This window comes from Panthera leo, chromosome A3 (genome assembly GCF_018350215.1).
Source record: "Panthera leo isolate Ple1 chromosome A3, P.leo_Ple1_pat1.1, whole genome shotgun sequence".
NCBI lineage: Eukaryota > Metazoa > Chordata > Mammalia > Carnivora > Felidae > Panthera > Panthera leo.
The window spans coordinates 29,427,125-29,447,552 of NC_056681.1; the positions used below are offsets into that span (position 1 = coordinate 29,427,125).

General features: G+C 56.8%; 3 protein-coding genes across 15 annotated transcripts; 2 read left to right on the plus strand and 1 right to left on the minus strand.

The window, feature by feature from the left end:
• Window positions 1-1,085: 1,085 nt before the first annotated feature.
• On the minus strand, window positions 1,086-15,569 carry CPXM1 (carboxypeptidase X, M14 family member 1). 11 transcript variants are annotated; one of them, XM_042931445.1, is made up of 17 exons: window positions 15,495-15,569; window positions 15,193-15,251; window positions 12,490-12,866; window positions 11,172-11,254; window positions 6,211-6,372; window positions 5,899-6,008; window positions 5,635-5,774; window positions 5,442-5,532; window positions 4,671-4,821; window positions 4,497-4,585; window positions 4,015-4,138; window positions 3,735-3,931; window positions 3,475-3,654; window positions 3,094-3,391; window positions 2,772-2,911; window positions 1,544-1,646; window positions 1,086-1,445 (listed from the first exon to the last, which is right to left on the minus strand). In XM_042931445.1, the coding sequence occupies exons 3-17, from the start codon at window positions 12,498-12,500 to the stop codon at window positions 1,204-1,206; spliced, it is 2,121 nt and encodes a 706-aa protein (XP_042787379.1). In that variant the 5' UTR covers window positions 12,501-12,866; window positions 15,193-15,251; window positions 15,495-15,569; the 3' UTR covers window positions 1,086-1,203. The 11 variants fall into 11 exon arrangements, with proteins under 11 accessions (XP_042787379.1, XP_042787377.1, XP_042787383.1 ...); XM_042931443.1 differs by lacking the exons at window positions 15,193-15,251; window positions 15,495-15,569 and adding exons at window positions 14,663-14,812; window positions 14,970-15,046; XM_042931449.1 differs by lacking the exon at window positions 15,193-15,251 and having other exon boundaries at window positions 12,490-12,862.
• On the plus strand, window positions 14,377-15,145 carry CA3H20orf141 (chromosome A3 C20orf141 homolog). The gene is given in 2 exon segments (XM_042931454.1): window positions 14,377-14,800; window positions 14,873-15,145. Coding segments are annotated over 2 exon segments (507 nt in total). The 5' UTR covers window positions 14,377-14,533; the 3' UTR covers window positions 15,113-15,145.
• On the plus strand, window positions 15,185-16,322 carry TMEM239 (transmembrane protein 239). 3 transcript variants are annotated; one of them, XM_042931451.1, is made up of 2 exons: window positions 15,185-15,271; window positions 15,840-16,322. In XM_042931451.1, the coding sequence occupies exon 2, from the start codon at window positions 15,851-15,853 to the stop codon at window positions 16,307-16,309; it is 459 nt and encodes a 152-aa protein (XP_042787385.1). In that variant the 5' UTR covers window positions 15,185-15,271; window positions 15,840-15,850; the 3' UTR covers window positions 16,310-16,322. The 3 variants fall into 3 exon arrangements, with proteins under 3 accessions (XP_042787385.1, XP_042787384.1, XP_042787386.1); XM_042931450.1 differs by lacking the exon at window positions 15,185-15,271 and adding an exon at window positions 15,599-15,706; XM_042931452.1 differs by lacking the exon at window positions 15,185-15,271 and adding an exon at window positions 15,609-15,691 and having other exon boundaries at window positions 15,775-16,322.
• Window positions 16,323-20,428: the final 4,106 nt, after the last annotated feature.

The window sequence follows — 20,428 nt, forward strand, 5'->3', positions numbered from 1 at the left end:
CCCTTACAAGCTCTCCTCTGAACTGCAGGGCGGGGGGGGGGGGGGGGGGGGGGTGCGCCTGGAAACATTTTGTGGGCTTCTTTGCAAGCTAGGGTACAGTTAGATTTTTCTGAACATTTTATTTCTTTAAGTAATCTCTACACCCAACATGGGGCTGGAACTCACGACCCCGAGATGAAGGGTTGCACGCTCCACTGACTGAGCCAGCCGGGCACCCCAGTTACAGTTAGATTTTGTCAGTGGATTTTGTAGGTTGGAGATTAGAAAGTGGAAGGAAGGAAGAAATTATTCTGCTTCAGCCTCGAGCCATGACAAGTGATCATGGCAAAGTGGCTGCAAATGGTAAGTGGCCTGATTTTCAGGTAAAACTCCTTTCTCTCTTTTTCTCATCCAGCTCTTCCAAAACCTTTATAGCCAATGCCCAGCGTTAAATTTTCCTCTGCTTAAAATACCTAAGCGGGCTATTTCCCTCGCAAGACTGACACATAATTTGCCCTTCAGTCTGAAGGAAACGAATCAAATCTTGTCATTTACCAACACCCTCCAAAGAGGGCTGGTGGAGCAAATTCTAATGTCCCCCGCTGTTCTGTCTTCCTCGTCTTGTCTCTCCTTGGTGCTCTCGGTCCATACCCCACACTTGGGCCGCCTCCCATCTAACCTCCGAGAACCTTCCCATCTGTTGCATCCTTGACCTTTTGAGTCCCTGCCGAACTGCGCTGCCATATTTCACACCCACGCATGTAATCCCGTCTGTGCTCCCACAGCATGGCCCGCACCGTGCCAAACTGTCCCCTCTCTTGACGGTGAGCCCCAGGAGGCTGGGAGGGCACTGTTTATCCTTGACGCCTTGCATGCTTGGGTCTGAGCACTGCAATGGTTCCTGCTGCAGAAGCTGATTGATGGAGGAGTTGCTCTGGCAAGCCCTAGGTTCAAGAACCCAGGCGGGATCCTCTTTCCACACCATTTCTCCAGAAGTCATCTGATGAGAGCCTGCCAGCGTGTGTGGACTAGGATCGGGGAGGAGGGGAAGCCGAGGCCTGGCCCAGGGGCGGGACCTGGGACACAGAGACCGCAGGAAGGCTGCCTGAGGTACCAAGTAGCTTTAATGAGCCTCAGCACCTCTCCCCCCACTCTGTCCCTCCCGCTTTCAGTTCTGGACAGGTCCAGCCTGCCCAAGGCTCTGGGGCTGTTCACCTGGAGGTGTTAATTCTTCTGCCCCCTCAGGCGCTCCAGACGCCTCCGAAGGTCTGGGGGCACTTTGGCCCCGGAGGCGAGCAGTTCTCGAAGTCTTTGTTTGGGAGTCTTGGTGAGGTGGAAATTGCAGGGCACTGGGCCCTCTTCAAAGGTGACCCGGCAGCTCCTCGTCACTGAGTGATAGCCCTCAGCACTGGCGGTCACCATATAGTCCCCTGGGGTCAGCAGGCGCCAGTAATCCCCGTCCCATGCTGACAAGAGTGAAGGTCACGATCAGGATCCAGTGATCCTCAGCTTCTGACCCTGCCTGAAGGCCTCCCACACCTCCGCCATCCCCTCCCCGACACACCTGTCGTTACATCGTGGTTAATCCCGTCCACAGAAATGACAGCATCGGCAATCCCGAGTTCTGTGTCCTTGTCCCGCACAACTCCGGCAATGCCCACTCGCACCTGTGCGGGAAAAGGCTATCAAAACCCTTTTCTTTCTGCATGAGGTGTGACCTTCACCTCATTTTCCAGCTCTGTTCACGGCAGACTTGACGATGGCATGTCTATGTTCCTAGGTGGCAATACCCTGGTAAAAGTAACTCCTGATGGGGGCACCTAGGTGGCTCAGTCGGTTAAGCGTCCAATTTCGGCTCAGGTCACGTTCTCAGTTCGTGCGTTTGAGCCCCACACCGGGCTCTCTGCTCTCAACACAGAGCCCACTTTGGATCCTCTGTCCCCCTCTCTTTCTGCCTTTCCATTGCTCATGTGCATGCTCTCTCTCTCAAAAATAAATATATGTTTTTAAAAAAAAGCGGGGGTGCCTGGGTGGCTCAGTCGGTTAAGCGTCTGACTTCAGCTCAGGTCACCATCTCGCGGTCCGTGAGTTCAAGCCCTGCGTCGGGCTCTGGGCTGATGGCTCAGAGCCTGGAGCCTGCTTCCGATTCTGTGTCTCCCTCTCTCTCTGCCCCTCCCCCGTTCATGCTCTGTCTCTCTCTGTCTCAAAAATAAATAAACGTTAAAAAAATAAAATAAAATAAAAATAAAAAAATAATAAAAATAAAATAAAATAAAATAAAATAAACTCCTGATGGATAAAATGCATCTGGACTGGGAGAACTACAAACACCTGGTAGGAAGGCTCATCTTTGGGTTTCCCCAAGTTCAGCGACCCTTGACATAGGGCTTGTCATTTTGGAACCTTTGGAAACCATACTCACAGAGCCATCACAAGGGATATAGTTCCTGTGGGATGTGACGCGTCTATGCCAGGACACCCCCTGCACTTGAATAATAGGTCTTTTCTGAGAACAGCTCTCCCAAGACAGCTCTGGGACAGCTCCGTGGACCCGGGTCTATACTGCTGTGCGGTCTACACCTCCCGGCTGATGATGTCTGATGCTGCCCTGCCGGCAGACTGTGCTTTCAGTGCTCTAACCCTCCAGGTCAATCTGATACCAAGTGTGACCCAAGGCCTCTGTGAGTCAGCACGTCCGGTTGGACCCTGGAAGGCCCCCCCTGGTGGGAGCTGCAACCCTACACGGACAGCAGACCACGGCAGGCCAGGGTCGGGGGGGATTCGGATCCAACCTGCTCCAGGTAGGTGAGGAGGGCATCTTTGTTGTTCTCCCACTCCTGGGGCAGCTCGTTCTCGTGAGGAAACTTGTCACAGGACAGCTCCACGGTGACCTCAAAGCAGTTGGTGTGCAGGTAGCTGAAGTCATTCATACCTAGGGTGGCCATGCATACTGGAGCCTAAGTGGGGGAAGGGAGCCCTGCCCGCCTGGTAGCCCTCCTCTGTGAGACACTTCCCGGAGGGATGGTCAACACCGCTGCTCTATGCGGACCGAGCAGACTGTCTCACGGGGACAGGGTTCTGGGGCCAGGGCTAACTCTACCCTGAGGCACATACTCCCGGGGACTGTGTGCCAGTCAGCGCCGTTGATGATGTTGCCGTGCAAGGAGAAGTCTTGGCTGTGGCAGGGTCGGCGGTCTGGGTCCTGCATGGCCCGGTTAGTGCCAGCATAGACGGTGCTGAGCCAGCGGAATACGGCATCATCCGGGGTGGGCGTGAGTTCACGGGCAGCCCACGGGGTCCGGGTCATGTCGAACGGGTAGGACACCACGAGCTCACCCCCGTGGAGGTTGGCGCTCAGCACAAAGGGGATCCGCTCCATCCACTCGATCACTGCCCGCGTTTCGGGAGCCACCTAGACAGGGTCAGGTGGGGTGAGGTGGGAGACAGAGACAAGAGCCCCCCGACGACCCTCCGCCACTTCCCCAGAATACTCACGGTGGCGTTGGGCAGGGTGTAGTAAGTGGGCAGTGGCAGGTGATGGTTGGGGACGGTGTCAGGCACTAGCCCGTCATCCTCTGCTTCCCACAGCGGTGTGTTGAGGTCAGCAAAATTATGGTTAAGGTCAATGCCCTGCTGGTTCCAGCGGCCCTCTGCCCAGCCTACCAGCTCCGAGCCCTGCCAGGGAAGGGGCCTGTTCAAGCCAAGCAGGCATCAGGGCAGAAGGAGCAGGGTGGCCCTCATGCCAGGCGGCCTACCCGGCGAAAGGCAGTCTCATAACCATCAGGGTTCATGGAGGGCAGCAGGTGAATACGTGTCTCGGTGAGCAGCCGGGTCACGCGCGGGTCCCCTCGCAGGAACTCACGGCACAGGTACTGCATCAGAAGCAGGAGCAACTCCCGCCCCAGGGCCTCATTCCCATGCATGCCGGCCACATAGCGCACCTCAGGCTCTCCTGGGAACACAGGGGCTCCACGTGGGCTCGCGCCCACAACCCTTCCCTGTGCCTACCTCTCCCTGCCCAGAACCTGCCAGTACCCAGCTCATGTTGGCCAGGGTGGTCCGACATTTCCATCACGTACAGCTTCAGGCCCTGGTGGCTCTTCCCAATGCTGTAGATGCGGGTGACGTTGGGGCACTGCTCGTTCACCTGCTTCATCAGCTGGGGGGGTGGGCAGGGGCAGAGTATAGCACGGCATGGGGCACGGGAGGATTAGACCCAAGGGTCAGACCACATGAGGCCATGGAAGGGCTCACAAAAACCAGCGGTGGCCCACACAGATGGGGCACCATGGCACCGAATAGGACCAGAGCAATAGCAGACCAGAAGGAAGGGTTAGGATGAGGGAAATACCACAGCAAAGGAAACCGGGGCAGAGTTTAGGGGTCAACGGGTGAGAAGGATGAGACAGTAGGGGGAGTAGGGACATGAGGACAGTCATAGCAGGTTATGCCCTGGTGGGAAGGGGACCTGAGCTAGGCAGCTCCTCCCTCCTGGGTCATAGGAGTTCATGTCTGACCTTCCTCATGGCCTTGTAATTGTGATGCCGGAAGTCCAAAGGATCAGAGGATCCCAGTGCAGGGGCCTTAGGGAATAGGTCGTTAGGATCTGGTGGAGAATGAATTCACGGTCAAGGGGGAGTCCATGGCGGAGGTTTTTACCCTGCTCATCCAGCCCTTGTCCGACTGCCCACCTGAGACAGGGCAGGCCAGGATCTCTGCCCGGAGGCAGGAATCGCCTCCCTGGAGCCAGGTCTGGGGCAGCAGGCGAATGAAGCGGGCCACCTGGGGCTCAGGCAGGAGGTTCAGCACCGGTGTCTCTGGGTCTGAATTGGCAGGAAATACCTGGGGGCATCGAGTCCTTTAATGGGACTGCTCAAACCCCAGCAGCCTGGCCCGGAAGCAGAGAAGGAGCTCAGGCCTCCGAGCTCACCACCAAACCCACCCTGGCGGGCTTGCCTGGAGACCTGCACTCTCTGTCAAACACAGACCACCCGCCCACCCCTCCTACCCCCTGCCAACGGGCTGCTCTAGGCAACCATGCTTTCTGGCTGGGTCGCAGCTTATTAGACCAATATGGCCCCATCGCTCAGGAACAGCCAGTCCTAAAGCTGACCGGGCCCCACACTGTAGCCTGGTATAAAAAGAGGTCCGTCAGATGGGAAAGCCAGAGCGGCGGGGAGGTGAGAAGTGGCGCAAGGGTCTGAGGCCCATCGACCAGAAAGGGTGTTCCAGCAGGAAGCTACAGCATGAAGCAGACCCACCCCGTGGAGAAAGTATCTGGGGAGGAGGTAGGCATATTCCAAAGCAGCTTGGCCCCAAGGCTGCCTGGTGGGTGCCACGCATCTTGACAACAACCCCCTTTCTCCTGGGATGCTGAGTGGGCATCTGTTCCTTGACCTCAGAGGAGCCCCAGCCCAGCCTAGTACCCTACAGTGGGGCTCAGCCCCCATGGGACCACTCACCGCATCCATCCCACTGCTACGGTTCCTGCTCCCCCACCACGTCCGGCTGTCATTGCTGAACTGGACCTTGTATGATGTGACCCAGTCGTACCTGGCAGGAGAGGTCAGGAGAGATCCTCCGTGGCCTCAGGACTCCCACCCCAACCCTCCCGAGTCTGCCCGTGACTTCCTGGACTGGGCTAGCCTGCCTCACCTCCAGACAGAGTTCCTGCCCTGTGTGATAATGCCCGAGAAGCGGGTGGGGTGCCTGGCATCCACCTGAAGCCACGGCTCAGCATCCTGAGGCTCAGCACACCAGGCCCCATCATAGAGATCACCATCCTCCAGGCCTGACTATGGGCACAAGACATGGCCATCAGACTCAGGTGAACAGTATAGGGTGGGCCAGGATGGTGCCTGGGGAGGTGCAGGGAAGAAGTTCCTAGGGGTTGCCCTAATTGGACCCAGGACTGCTGACCTGGATGTTGAGCCGTCCCCGGTGTGGTCCAAGACCAAAGGACTGGCTGCTGGATGCCTCGAGCTGGCTATCTGAAACTCGCAGGGACTCCAGGCCCAAAGGGGGGCAGCCTGGGGCAGGGACAGAGCAGTGAAACAGGACCAGAGAGAGAGAGAGAGAGAGAGAGTGGTCAGGGCAGGTAGGAAGCCGAGCCTACGCTTGCCCATGTGCTGGGCGAGCTGGGACCATGCCTTTGCCCATGAGGCCAAAGGTGATGTCAGTATGTGGCCCATGGGCTGCAAGTTTGGGCAGGGCCCCCCGGAAGGGCAGTACCTGGTTCCTTCTCCTCTGGGAGGTGAAGGGCTCCCGCAGGGGTGGTGATCACTGGAGGCCCGGTAGTCACCAGTGGTCTGGGTCTAGTTAGCTTCTTTCTTTTCTTTATAATGACCTTTTTCTTCTTGACGAAGCGAATCCGGACGTGCTGTTCTGAGGTCCCTGGGGACCAGGGAGGCACATCAGGGCAGATGGAGTGGTCTGCCAGCCCAAGAAGCATGCAAGCCCATAGCAGCACCCACACCCCCGACCTCAAGTATCTAAAGACCTTAGCATGGACTTGAAGTCTGACCCCCACCTGCCTCTCCCGGCACGTTCTTGGCTTCTTCTCCTTCTTGACGTGACTACATGTTTGGCTAGCCTCATCGCTGACCCTCCCCAACGGAGAGCTACACCCAGCCACTGGGAACTATTTGGTTGCTCCAAAGAGCTGAGTTTAGTTCTTTATCTCCAAGCCTTTGCCTGGGCTGACCCTCTCCGTCGCACCGTCCCCCACCCCTGATCTCATTGCCTAACTCCCATTCTTTGAATTTCAGCCCAGGAGCCTTCCTCAGCTCCAGACTTAGTCTCATGCTCCAAAGCCTCGGTGCTGCCTTTATCGCTGCATCTGCCCTCTGGGCTGAGATGTTCCGTCCTCAGATTCATGTTTGTCTGGGTGCTCAGGCTTTCCAGGGCTGGCCTGTGTCCTGCTCGCCCTCAGCACAGGGCCTGGAACACGGCAGATGCCACTAGCTCCCCACGCACCCACGCAGGCTCTACAGGTACCTCCAGAACGGGCTGTACATTTTCCTATCTGGTGACCTATGCCTTTCCACATACTGTTTCTTCTTCGCTGCTCTCTCTTTTTGGCTCTTCCTAATTCAGAGATATCCACCCTTCAGGACCCAGTTTCATTTGCCTCCTCTGAGAAGCCCTCCTGGGGGCCATCCCTTTGACTTCCTCCTCTACCTACTCACTTCCGAAAAGTCAGGAAGTCAGGCAGCCTGCCTCTCCCCTTCCCCTGATGGTGCCCCTAGCCTCCAGGCAGCCTCAGCAAAAAGCACTCTCCCAGCCTTGCTCTCCTTCTTTCCTTCCAGCCCCTGCCCTTAAGCTCTCTCTGTCCTAAGTCTGATTCTGCACCATTTAGTCTCGGTGCTTTTGTCTGTGCCTCTTTCTCCCCTTCTGCTGGCTCCGGTCTCAGTTTTCTCATCTGTGAAAAGGGAAGGTTTGGGGCTGAAAGAGGCAACATCCTACTGGCTCCAGTCCCAGGACCGCTGACTTGGTCTGGCCGGGAACTAGGGCTGCTGAGTCAGCAGCCGTAACAAGGGGCAGGGAGGAAGGAAGGGAGGAGTGTGTGTGTGTGTGTGTGTGTGTGTGTGTGTGTGTGCGCGCGCGCGCGCTGGGGAAGGGTCGGCACACAAGCTCCAGGCAGGGAGTGTGTGAGCGTGAGTGTGTGTGTGCGTACGTGTGTGTGTGTGTGTGTGTGTGTGTGTGTGTGTTGGGGAAGGGTCGGCACACAGTGGACGGGAGAGTAGGGTGACCGACTAGCCCGAGAAGCGGGCCCTCGGTCCGGGCGCTCACCGTTATTCTTCCCCGAGGGCTGCTGTGCCGGGTTGCTACTCGGGGCCAGGGTCGAGACCGGGGCCTTGGTGGTAGCGGGCGGCGCGAGGCCCAGCCCGGAGGCGCCGGGCGTCCCCAGACCCAGATCGACGGCAGGCGCGAAGGTGGCCAAGGCGAGCAGGAGACCCCACATGGCTGAGTCCAAAGGTGCGGATGCGCGGGGCCTGCTGCGGTCGGTGGGTTTGTCTCTTCCTGCCGGGCGCTCGGGAGCCCCCCGCCCCTTCCTGCCGCCGCCGCACGCCCCCTGCGCCTCCGGCCCGCCCACCGCACGCCCGCGGGCCTGGGACCCGGGAGGGGAGGGGTGGGCAGGGCAGGGCCCGGGCGGTGCTCCAGCGACAGACCCCGGAGCGGCCGCCGCGGGTCTCCGCACCCGCCGACCCTGCCCCGCCCCCTCCGGCTGTCCCGAGCTCACCCGCCCGGCTGGTCCGCTGCCCTCTGGGGTTTGTACAGCCCCTCGGCACCCCTGATCCCACTTAATCCTGTGAGGCGCCCGCCCCACAGTGGGCACCTACTTGGCGTCACACACCGTGCCAGGAGCTTTGCACGTGGCCTCTCGATCAAACCTTGTTTTACAAACTGGTAAACTGAGGCTCAGAGCGCCCAACTAACTTGGCCAAGGCAGCAAAGCTGAGAACTTTGGGGAGGAAACTGCTACCCGAGAGGGAAATCCACCCAGAATCAGAGGCCCCCTGCCAGAGTGGATGGGACAGAAAGACGGGGGGGGGGGGGGGGGGGGGGGGGGGGGACTAAGGCGCGGGGTGGGGCGGGGGCGGAGCGCGGGTGGGGGGAGGACTAGCCCTCCAGCAATCTTTCCGAAAGACCACTCGAGGGGCCCAACCAGAGGCGGTGCTTCCCACCGCCATCCCCTTCTCCGGCCCCGCCTCTCTTCTCTCTTCCTTCCCCCTGCCCTCCCCTACTCCTTTGCTCACCCGGCTGCCACGTTCTGGGTTTACATAATCCGAGGAGAGGAGCGGGAGTCGATACCCAGCGGGCTGGGGCCGTGGGTGGAGGGGCCGAGGCCTGATGCGCGCGCGTCCGGCCCTCCCTGCTGCCTTCCCCACAGCCACCTCAGTGTCCTCCCCGGGGCCAGCAGCCCGGGGTCTCTTGCTGGCTGGTTGCCCCGGATCCCGGGATTCCAGAGCGCAGGCCCTTTCCCATTCCCGCTCCCCAGCCCCTTCTGATTCCTCCACACCAGATCGCCTCCCAGAAGGAAGGAAATGCGTCCACTGTGCTCCTCTGGGCAGTGTTTTGTCTTTGCAAGGAGCCCGCCAGGGAGATACTGCCATCCCCACCTAAGAAGCGATGCCCAGAGGTGGCCAGGAATCCTCTGGAGTGCGTGCCGCCCTGAGCAAATATTTTTTGCAGGGCCTTTATCTATATAAACACTTTGTATCACCCCCAAACCATTCTGGCGGCCCAGTCTCACATGATCCTTCCCAAGAAATACCCCACTGTACCCCTGGAAGTGACCCAGCACCAAGGCAGAAGCAAGTCCTGGAGCGCCTCAAGGCATCTGCCCCAACCCAAGCATTCTGGGTGGAGAGTCCCCAGAACGGGAGTAACTGGGTCAGAGCCCGCACGGCCTCACTTCTGCCTTGGAGCGCCCGCCTGGGAAGCACTGCTGGGTCCCAGGCACCAAAGGGGATTAGAAAAACTCAAGGAAAGGCGCCAAAGCCAAGGGTTCCTGAGGCACGGGGCTGGCCAGATCACGGGCAGAAAGACAGTACTATACGCTGAGGCTTCTTTGCCATGGGAGGTCAGGACAGGCTCCCGTGGAGCTAGAAGTGGGTCTGAACAGGTCCTGAGGGCTGCTCCCTCTTCCTCCAAAGCCCAATCTGGCCACTTCTCTGTCTCCGACCCCAACCTCACCCAAGTTTGATAGATGGGTGTGAGGGGCCACCCAACTAGGACATCTCAGCCTTCTGAGGCTCTCACCCACAGTTAAATCGGGTCAAGTTCTGGGGCATCTGGGTGGTGCAGTGGGTGAAGCGTCAAACTGTTGGTTTGGCTTAGGTCATGACCTCATGGTTAGGGAGTTCGAGCCCCACCTCGGGATTGGTAGTGAATGCTTGGGATTCTCTCTCCCTCTCTCTGCCCCTCCCCCACTGTGTTCTCTCTCTCTCTCTCTCTCTCTCTCTCTCTCTCTCTCTCCCTCCCTGTCTCTCTCCCTCCCTCCCTCCTTCCCTTAAAATTAAAAAAAAAAAAAATTTGGTCAATTTGCTCCTGCCTTAAGTCCCTAGGGGTTTCACCGGCCAGGCCCTTATGACAAGGCTCTTCCCTACCCACACCTTTCCCCTCTCATCACCCTGGGCTCCTCTGGCTCATATTCCTCCAGCCACACTGGCATTCTAGCAGTCCCTCCAACACATCAGGCCCATCCAGCCTCAGGGCCTTTGCCCTGGTTCACCAAATTTGCATCCTCATTCTACAGATTGCTTTTCAGTGTCACCTGTTTCCAAAAGCCTTTGCTGACCATTCTGATGAAAGCAAGCCCCATCCTCCACACCCACTCTATCCTCTCACCCTGTTTTATTATTGTCTTCAAGGCAACTCAACATTTTGAGATTATCTTGTTTTGTTATGTGTTCACTGTGTGGGTCCCCACCCCCCAGCAAAGATAAGCCACACTCCAGAAGAGCTTCTTGTACCCATATGTTCAAAGCTGCACCTCAGGACCTAGAACAGCACCTGGTCCCTAGTCAGTGCTCAAAAAGTATCTGTGTAGGGGCACCTGGGTGGCTCAGTTGGTTGGCGCCCAACTTCGGCTCAGGTCACGATCTTGCGGTTTGTGGGTTCGAGCCCCGTGTGGGGCTCTGGGCTGACAGCTGGCTCAGAGCGTGGGGGTCTGCTTTGGAATCTGTGTCTCCCTCTCTCTCTGACCCTCCCCTACTCATGCTCTCTCTCTCTCTCTCTCTCTCTCTCTCTCAAAAATAAATACTAAAAAAAAAGTATCTGTGCATATATTCAAGGTTTAGAGAGACCTTGACCAAGCAGGGCTGAGGGGAGCTGACTCTCCCCAACAGTGCAAGGTTCTGTAGGAAGGAAATGGCAGACCACGAACTGGGGGACATTCCCCCAAAGGGACTGGCTGGATGGGGCATGCTGACCACCCCTGGCTGATCCCTCAGAGGCTCGGATCTGTGGGGTGCTGATACCTATTGTGTCCCCTGTGCCCCCTCATCCTTATTTTCACCTCTTACCCCTTGCCTTTCTGCCCTGTAACAACCTTCAGGGCCCCTTCATGTCCCTCCATGCCCCCCCCCCAAACCCCTCAGAACCTTCTATGCTCCTTCATTAGTTCCTCATCGCCTCGCATCTGCTCCCAGCTCGGCTGTTGCCTTCGGCCCTTGCCACTTGGGTACCTGGAAGCAGGTTCTGGAGGCGCAGCTCCAAGGTTTGCACTGAGGTGCTCCACTCCTGCCGGCTCCCCAGGGTGGTCAGGTGGCTGGAGGTGGAGAGGAGAGCTGACTTTGGTACCGCACAGGCTTAATTTCACACCCGCCTCTGCTGTATTATTTTGTGTGGGTATCCTTGGACAGTCCCTCGCTCTCTGAGCCTCTGTTTCCTCATCTGTAAAATGGGGACAATAATATCTTAATCTCAGGGTTTTGTGATGAAGCGAGATAATGTGCAGTTCCCAGGGGCTCCTAAACTAACCAGATGAACTGAGGGTGGGAGAACAGCTTAACACAGCCCTCTTATTCCCCCATGCATGGATGGAATAAATCAAGAAAAGAAAGGAGGCCATGTGTCTGGCTGCAACAGTAGAGAAGTAGTAGAATCTACTGCCTGCCTGGGCCTCCTAATCTTCTGTCCCTGATGCGGGGGCAGAACTCACTCTGTACTAAGTGCTCTCCCTGTGATGGAGGTGAGCCTTGATGGAGACTGCCCCCCCCCCCCCATGGCACCTACATGCACTAGGAGGCATCTCCCCACCTACCCGTCGTTTGCTCACCACCTCCCCCCAGCTCTCTCTCTCTTTTGTACATCAATGTCTCTGAGAGCCCTCCTTCTCAAAATGTGGCAGAGGACCAACAGGACCGGCATCCCCTGGGAGCTTGTTAGAAATGCAGAATGCCAACCCCAGACCTGCTGCATCAGAATCTGCATTTTAACGAGATCCCCAGAGGAGTCAACCCCAGGAGGCTCATGTGCACATTAAAGGCTGAGAAGCACTAGATGGAGATTTAGAGCACCTCCATCTAAAATGCATGAGATTCACAACTTTCAAGTTGGATGGTGTTTGAGGCTGTCACCGGAAATCCTATCTCAAGCTACAAGAGCACATCCAGGTAACATTTGGAAGTTGGTATTTCGTTCATCCCGGGAGGGTATGTTCCTGACCTCTACAATATGACCCTCCATTAATTTTCTTTATGTTGAACTACATCATTTTGACCAAAATACTACAGAATATAGTTTTAAAGGTAAATCACATTTTAGGCTTGCAATAGAAGACTCTTTTCTATGCTTCTCCATTTCTCCTTGTATTTATCTCTATGCTTCTATTGCTACCTCTTAATTTTTCTAGGTCTAGATGTTATCTGTAGATTTCCTGCTATGGAATTAAGGATTTCGCTTTTCCTACCACCTTCCCCCACACATACGTTCAAGGACACTAACACACTTCTTCCATCTTCCCAAAGAGCTAAATCACTGGGATGGATATTCAGGGCTTACCTTGTGGCCATGTAAATATTACTGTTCAACTTTTTGTGTTCCCTGGAGTTAGTGATTACTTTGTTTTATCATCTGCTTGGTTTTCTGGGCACCAATGGATAATTTAATCCCAAAGCAACCAGCGGAACTGAACATTTATTTTTAGCATATCTAAAAACCGCAGATAATCAATCTCATTTTCTTCTGGAGACATCCCTCCTGGAGCATCTTGCTTTTGAGTCCAGGCTGGGTTGTTTGCTTTCTTCACTGGGAAGCACAGCTGACATCCTGAGCCTTTCTCATCATTGCTTTCCTGTACTTAGCCTCATTTCTTTAGTCTCGTATTGTCCTTGCGGTTTAATGCCTGATTTTGCTGAAGCACATCCTCCGGCAGCTTTCTAGGAAAGAGTGTATGCAAGGTCAAATTTTTGAGAACTTGCATGGCTTACAATGTCTTTATTCCCTTCTCGTATGTGATAATCATTTGGACAGATACCTGGGTTTAGGTTGGAAATAATCTTCCCTCAGAATTTTGCAGGCATTGCTTTATTACTCTGGGAAGAACCAAAGCAAGAACCACCAGTGAATGGTCCCAAGGGCCAGCAGCGTTGGCTCTATGCACTGTTGAGCCCATCACTTCCAAAGATGTCAAGTCCACCAGGCTTGAGTCTTTGGACAGGGCCCACTGGAGGCAGATATGAGATACGCCACCTGATTCTTTTTTTTTAATGTTTATTTGTTTTAGCGGAGAGAGGGAGAGAGAAGGTGGATACACATGCATGCAAGCAGGGGAGGGGCAGAGAGAGAGAGAGGGAGAGTAAGAATCCCAAGCAGGCTCCACTCTGTCAGCGCAGAACCTGTGGCAGGACTCGATTCCACGACCCGTGAGATCATGACCTGAGCCCATGCAGAGAATCTGGCTGCTTAACCAACTGAGCCACCAACCAGGAGCCCCTGGTGCCTGATTCTTGCTGTCTCCTCTCCTCGGGGCTCTATGGCCACTGTCCCCTTCTTCCCCCACCCCATTCAGTTTTCCTTCAAAGTATGGTATATGCACAAGGATTCTGTTCCTAGTTATGATCCGCTTCCACTCTTGCCTCTCAAGTCACTAAACCGAGATGCGGTGGAACTTCTGTAACCACCACCCACTTACAGATTATCATGGGAATAGGGTTTTGTTTTTTTTTTTTTCAGATGATCAATCTCTTCCTTATCTGTCCATTTTCCTTAATTTCATTCTCAGAGGGTAGCTTCAACCTCCAGTTTGGGGGTTCCTATGATGTGGCCCTCTTACATTCACGTTATCTATGCCATTTCTGGAATCCCAGTATCTGGGACACTTCCCACAAACCACAGGGCTGAGAAACAGCCCCCTCCTGCCCCACCCCTTAGCAGTCTGGTGGGAGCCCAGCCCCAGAAAGCCTCAGGGAACTTCCTGGCAGAGCCTATCTCTGCACTCCAGGGTTATCATCCTGAAAATTCCCCCACGGGGGCCCACAGGTATCACCCAGCTCTCAGGGGAGAGAGAGCTGCCGACAAGAAGATTGAATGATTGCCCCTGGACACACAGCTCTGGGAACCCGCAGGAGAAAGAAAGCAGTCCTTCCTCTCGTGCTCAGCTGCCCATGTGATGATGGGGTTAGAATGCCTTCCTGGTAACTCAGATCCCCACGGCGGGGGGGGGGGGGGGGGGGGGGGGGGACGCCCTAGGGCAGAGAATTCCCAAAGGCAAGGGCAGAGAATTCCCAAAGGCAAGGGGATGAGTCTTCGTTCTCAGAAATCACTGACTCCCTTCTGGCTAAGCTTATGAGGCCCAAACCAGCAGCAGCCCCCCTCTCTGCCCCAGGGCCCCACCTGGCAATAGGTCACAATGCCCCAGCTGCCCCGTCCCAGAATAGCTGACTGAAACGAGAGGTGAGGAGGGTTTGGTGGGTGGGTGTGTGGGGAGGGGGAGATTCCCACCGAGCTCACCCTTGAGTGTCTGCCAGGGCCCCACTCCCTCCCACACACCCACTCCCCACACTCCCTCCCACATTAGTCCTTCCTGTCACCTCCACCTCCCTCCATGACCCAGCTCTGCTTACCCAGGCCCAAAGCCCTTGCTTATCCTATCCCAGTCCCTCCCAGGGGCCTGGGTGCGGGGGAGGGGTCGTGTAGTCCAGTGGGTCCACGTACGTCCCCCTGGGGCCCTAACCTGGCCCAGCTCCTCGACAGCGTTCTAGGGCTGGGGGCACTGGGGCTGACGATTCGAACGGTCTTTTCCACGGCTGGGCCAGCCTTGCTGCTGCTGCTCCTGGTCAGTTTCCTGGCCTTTGACCTGCTCCACTGGTAAGTGCGCTGCAGCCTGGCAGGCAGGTAAGTGGTCACCTTCTAGAAGCCCAGAGGCCACCTGCTCTCTCCACAGCCCCCCGGCCCCCCCGGGCCACAGCACACACTTCTCACGGGAGGCCGGAGTCAGGGGGCCGGTGAGGGTCTGGGACAGTGGGAGGCTGTCCTCCTACCTCCGGCAGCGGTGGTCCCAGGAAGACTCAGCCCCCACGAAGCCCTGCTGCTGCTGCTTCTGGGCCTGGGGTTGTTCCTGGGAGCGCGCGGTGTGCCCATGGCCCTGCTCGGCCTGGCTTTCTGCCTCCATCCTTGGATCTGAGTGCCCTCCAGAAATACACTGGCCATGCTGCTTCCCAGGTCTCCTTTCCTCCATCCTGGGCTGAGCACACAGGAGCGTACCTCTGAACTCAGGGGACCTCCGGACCCACAATATGGACAGTGGACACCTGGGTCTGAGTCTAAGGACAAGAAATAGAAGGTGAGATGAGGGACAGGGAGCGCAGGACAGGATGTGGCAGCCATTTCCGAGCTTGTGGGTTGGGGTTGGCCATTCTGGCCTCCTCTGTGGTTCCAGAGAATGGGCGTCCAGAAAGACGGACAAGAGAGCAGAGTGGGACTGGATATCAGGTAGCAGGGTAGGAACGGGGATCCCGAGGGGGCTTCCCGCAGGAAAGCCTGGGAATCTACATCTGTGGGCTCACCCCATGCCCCTGCCAGGCTGGAGGGGCCATGGAGAGGCTGCGCAGCGGCTGGCTCCTCTCTTGGCTGGACTCCACCCCCTCCCGGGTCACAATGGGGAATCCCGGGGAGGGGGGGAGGAGGGGGGAGGAATGACAGTGGGGGCTCGACTCTGGCTGCCAGGCGGTCCTGAGCGCTGCAGGAAGCAACATGACTTAGGGGTTTCTGCCCAGAGGTAAGATCCACCCCCCAGCTCAAAGCCCCACCCCACCCACGCTGGTACCCTCCCGACCCCTGGACCCCCACCTGCCTTGAGGTCCCAGGCATCTCCAGGGCTGCTTCTGCAGCTGGCCTGGCCCTCTCCCTAGGTGCACCAACCATGATGCCGCAGCCCCAAGTGGAGACAGATGCCATCGGGGCCGGCGAGGGGCCGCAGCAGGCAGTGCCCTGGTCGGCCTGGGTCACGCGGCAGGGCTGGGTGCGCTGGTGCAGGTGCCACGTACCTCGGAGCTGGGCCCAGTGGTGGACCACGTCGTGCTGGCGGCAACCATTTCAGCGTGTGCTGAGGGGTCTGGAGGGGATCCTCTACCTGCTGCTGTCGCTGATGCTGTGCCACGCGCTCTTCACCACCGGCTCCTACCTGCTGAGCTCCTTGTGGCCTGTCGCGGCCGCAGCGTGGAGCCATCTGCTGCCAGCTGTCCTGCTGCTGGTGCTCAGCGCTCTCCCGGCCCTGCTCTTCACCGCCTCCTTCCTGCTGCTTTTCTCCACGCTGCTGAGCCTCGTGGGCCTTCTCACCTCCATGTCTCACCCAGACTTCGCTCAGGACTCGGACCAATAGAAGGGCAACCCCATCCGCTGCCTGTGTCTGTTGAGCCCTGGCCTAGGGCCTGAGGCCCCGGGGTGGGGGGGGGGGCAGTGGCCTCAGCAGGCCCCGGACGACCAGTCCCTAGCGCTGCTCGGGCCATAGGTGATGTTGCTAGAGACCAGAAGGTAGACTGGCCTGACCTCTGGGCACCTCCCTCAAGCCCAGGCTGCAGATACTTGTTGTGGGGCGTCAGGGACTTTGAGAAGAAGGGACAGGGCAGAAGGCTTAGCCAGGGGCTGAGCAGGGCCAAGCCATCTAGAGCTCCCACCAGGGTGGAGTGACACCACCAGGGCTCCCTTAGCAACTGGCAGCATCTTTTTCTTCCAGGTGCTCAGCTGTCTCAGCTGCAGACTCATTGAGAACTTCTAGCTTGGTATTCCTCACACTCACCCCCTCTTTCCACTTCCCCAGGCTCTAGAAAGGGCCCGCGGACAGAAAGCTGGCCGAGAAAGGGCTGGCCAGAACCCCCATGAGACCTCAGTGAACTCACTTCCTAGTCCTTTCTGCCCAGGCACTCCCCACTCCCTAGACCTCCTACCTTCTGCCTCAGTGCACATCTCTAAGCGGGCCAACTAGGGTAGTGAGGATCCCAAAGGGTACCCGCGCTAAGATTCCTAAGGTCTGTTATGGAAAAATGAACAAGAAGTCCCATTTCCCCACTTACACAATGTGTGGCCACGGCCACTTAATTCTTTTGAACCTCAGGGGTGAGTGGGTCTCAACCCTGTCACGGGGCTGGTGTGAGTCAAAGGCAATACCTTGTGTGTGAAGCGCTTCGCAAAGACCGGAAAACTCTAAGATTTTTGCACTGAACTATAAGAAAAATCTGTAGGCTCGAAAGGTCTTCTGACCTCGAAGGTGGTCGAAAGAGCAGGAAGCTTCCCTAGGCCTTCAGAGAAATGCTCTGTCATGGGTACCCTTTTGGCCCTCCGATGGTTAAACGGGGATGGATGGGTGTGGACAAGATGTAAAAGATCGTGTGACATGAAATCTCAAAATGTGCAGATGTTGGACTCTCCTGATTGTGAAATGCTTGGGGCTGGGACTCAGTGCCAGGAGATACTTGGCCAGCTGTGTGAGTGGGGGAGCGCATAGCCCGTGGGTTTCTGAAACTGTCCCAACAAGCTGCTCACAAGTACCAGGCAGATCTTGGAAGGCGGCATCCCTTCATACCCAGCATGTTGGCGGCCATTCATATACCAGCTAACCCTCCAAGCAACATAGTGATCTGTCATTACCATATAAGGCACATGGCAGACAGCTCTAATCACAGCTAAGACCCACCCGCCTGACCCCTACCCAGTCCTCACCCCACTGCATCTCTAAGCCTAAAATTTCTGCTCCTGGAGCCCCAGAACCAAAGTTCCCCTCTCCTACCACCTAAACATTCAGGCCAATAGGGACCGGCCCCTAGAACGCAAGTTTATTTTTGTTAAAACCCATTTGCTGTGGAGTTTCATAACCATGAAGGCCACTGGTCAGATGCCTTCAGCGTCCGTGCCTGAAACTCCAGGCACAGTCCTTCCTTCCCGTCTCCTTATGGTTCTCCCTCAAATGTGATCAGGGTCATCACTTCAGAGCCTTGGGGTCATTCTGATTAAAGGAGAGAGGACATTTTGACCCAGACCAGGCACACTGCAGGGGAGGGGGAGGAAGGATATGGACGGGAACAAGGAGAAAGCCTTCTTCCCTTCCCCACATAAATACATACCTTCTACCCTCCTGCTCTGCTGGTAGAGGATAAGGTGGTAAGGACAGACTGGAGAGCTGATGGGCAATATTTATCAGATCAACACATACCCTGTGACCCAGCAATTCAAAATGAATTCTCACAGAGGCCCTTAGGGCCTTGCTTCTCAAAGCGTGGTCCTACCAGTTCTGGCGGTATAGGTCTCACCTGGAAGCTGGCTAGAAATGCAGTGTCAGGCCCCACCCCAGGCTTGCCGAATCAGAGCCTGCATTTTAAGGAGATCCGGAGTGCTACCCGTGCACACAAATGTTTGAGAAGCATTGCACAAGAAAGGATATGTTTGAGAGTGGTGCAGGAGATGGGAAAGGTAAAATACGGTGGGTGGATGAGCACCGTCGTTAGAAGAGACACCTCTGTGTGTTGATCTTGAAATCCTAGCACTAGGGGCGCCTGGGTGGCGCAGTCGGTTAAGCGTCCGACTTCAGCCAGGTCACGATCTCGCGGTCCGTGAGTTCGAGCCCTGCGTCAGGCTCTGGGCTGATGGCTCGGAGCCTGGAGCCTGTTTCCGATTCTGCGTCTCCCTCTCTCTCTGCCCCTCCCCCGTTCACGCTCTGTCTGTCTCTGTCCCAAAAATAAATAAAAAACGTTGAAAAAAAAAATTTAAAAAAAAGAAATCCTAGCACTGAGTGAAAAGAAACCTGAGTGAGAAATAATACTATTCTTCTGAGACAAAGTGAAAATGCATGCCCGCAAAACCACCTTTTTTTTTTTTTCTCTCCCTGAGAACGTGTAAAAACATAGGATCGACAGAATGGAATGACCAAGTCTAGGGGCAGGCAAAGGGGAGTGGAATATACAGATAAAAGGGGAAAACGTGAGGGACCTTGCAGAGATGAAAGAAAAATGATAACATGAATTTAATTCCTGGAATTCCTTTAAATGTAGACAAAATCACCCATTTAGAGTTAAAAGACTGAAAATGCAAGCCTGGGGAAAACGAATGTGCTGGAATGAAGGCGTTCTCAAGCCTTTCAGGTTTGGGCCAAACAAGGAGAGCTGCCCCACTGGCCTGAGTGACCCGGATGGTATTTTTGTCTGGCTTCCCCCACTGCCCCCCTGCAGCCTGCTTTGATGGGTGGGGGTGGGGTGGGGGTGGGGACCCAGTAACCGGATGGCCTGACCAGAAAGATAACCAGACCTGGCGGGGCAGGAGGGACGGGAGCGGAGGAGGCGTCAGACGCGGGGGCGGTGCAGCTAAGAGAGCAGAGAAGGATCCACAGCTGCATACACAGATGGGGGGTCGGCACCCAGGATTCTCCTGGGCCCCAAGTGCAAACTGTAAGAGCGGCCGGGACGCGGAGGGTCCGAGAGGGCGGCATCAAGTCTCAGGAGGCGGGGACACCACTTGAGACCGTTGTCATTGGCCACCCCGGGGACGGTGAGGCATCCCTCGAAGGAGGAGGCGGTGGGGCGCCAGGGGATTTCTAAGGGTCAGCTGCGGGGAACCGAGAGGGGGCGCTCTCCCTCAGATTCAGGGGTGCAGGGTAAAGTGTGTCCTGGCTCGCGGATGCCGGCAGCGGCTGTCCTCACCGAGGAGGGAGGAGACCGGCTTCTGCAGGGAGGGGGCGAGGGGGGGGGCGGCCCGCGCCGCTTGGGGAGGTCAGGCCAGGAGCAGGAGCCCGGTGGGGCGCCTGGCGCGGTTCACTAGGCTCAGGTGCGCGCGATAGGAGCCGGGGTGACGGCTGGAGGGCGTCGGTCGAATCGGGTGCGTTGACCGTGGCGGCAGAGCGGGGCGGGCAACGGCCTGAAGCTGGGAAGGAAACCCTGGGCCAAGCGGGGGATCGGAGGGCTGTGGGCACCCCCAAAGGGAATGCGCTGGCCATCCCGGAAAGTCGGCAGCCCCCGGAGTCGCAGCTTGTGGAGGGGGTGGCCGACGATGCCAGGCGCGCCCCCTAGCGGACACCTGCTCCTCTGGCAGCGAAGAGTAGGGCTTGGTTGGGGTGTGGGGAGGAAGGGAAGGGAGGGGTCTCTCTCACTGGCGGGAACGCTGGCACTGGGGGCGAGGGTAGATCCTGGGACCAGGGAGGGGCATCTTCGGCCCGCTGTCATCGCAGTAAGGGCTTCGTTGACTCCTCACCTCTTTCTCCAAATCTCCAGCCTGGATCCCCCAGCCGGAAATCCAGGGGCGTCAAGCGCAGGGCGCTTGAGAAACCTGGGAAAGGAAGAGTCCAGTCTAGCCGTCTTCAAGGCGTCACGGACTCCCGGGCCAGCCCCAGTCTATTATCCCATCCCTCCTGGGGTGAAGAGCTGTTTTTTGCGAGGTTTTGTCAGGGTCTGGATGCAACCAGTTTTAAACAATTTTTTTTTTTTTTTCCTGCTGAGCAAACATCTATGCTCTGGGT

What these genes read in the sequence shown, in the direction of transcription:
- CPXM1 (XM_042931438.1), bottom strand. Translation starts at nt 7,942, where the DNA reads ATGTGGGGTCTCCTGCTCGCCTTGGCCACCTTCGCGCCTGCCGTCGAT. An exon ending in CCTGGCCTGCCCTGTCTCAG is followed by an intron (nt 4,586 to 4,670) that starts GTGGGCAGTCGG and finishes ATTCTCCACCAG; the next exon opens with ATCCTAACGACCTATTCCCT. An exon ending in ATTACAAGGCCATGAGGAAG is followed by an intron (nt 4,139 to 4,496) that starts GTCAGACATGAA and finishes CCACCCCCCCAG; the next exon opens with CTGATGAAGCAGGTGAACGA.
- TMEM239 (XM_042931452.1), top strand. Translation starts at nt 15,624, where the DNA reads ATGACAGTGGGGGCTCGACTCTGGCTGCCAGGCGGTCCTGAGCGCTGC. An exon ending in AGGAAGCAACATGACTTAGG is followed by an intron (nt 15,692 to 15,774) that starts GGTTTCTGCCCA and finishes CCCCTGGACCCC; the next exon opens with CACCTGCCTTGAGGTCCCAG.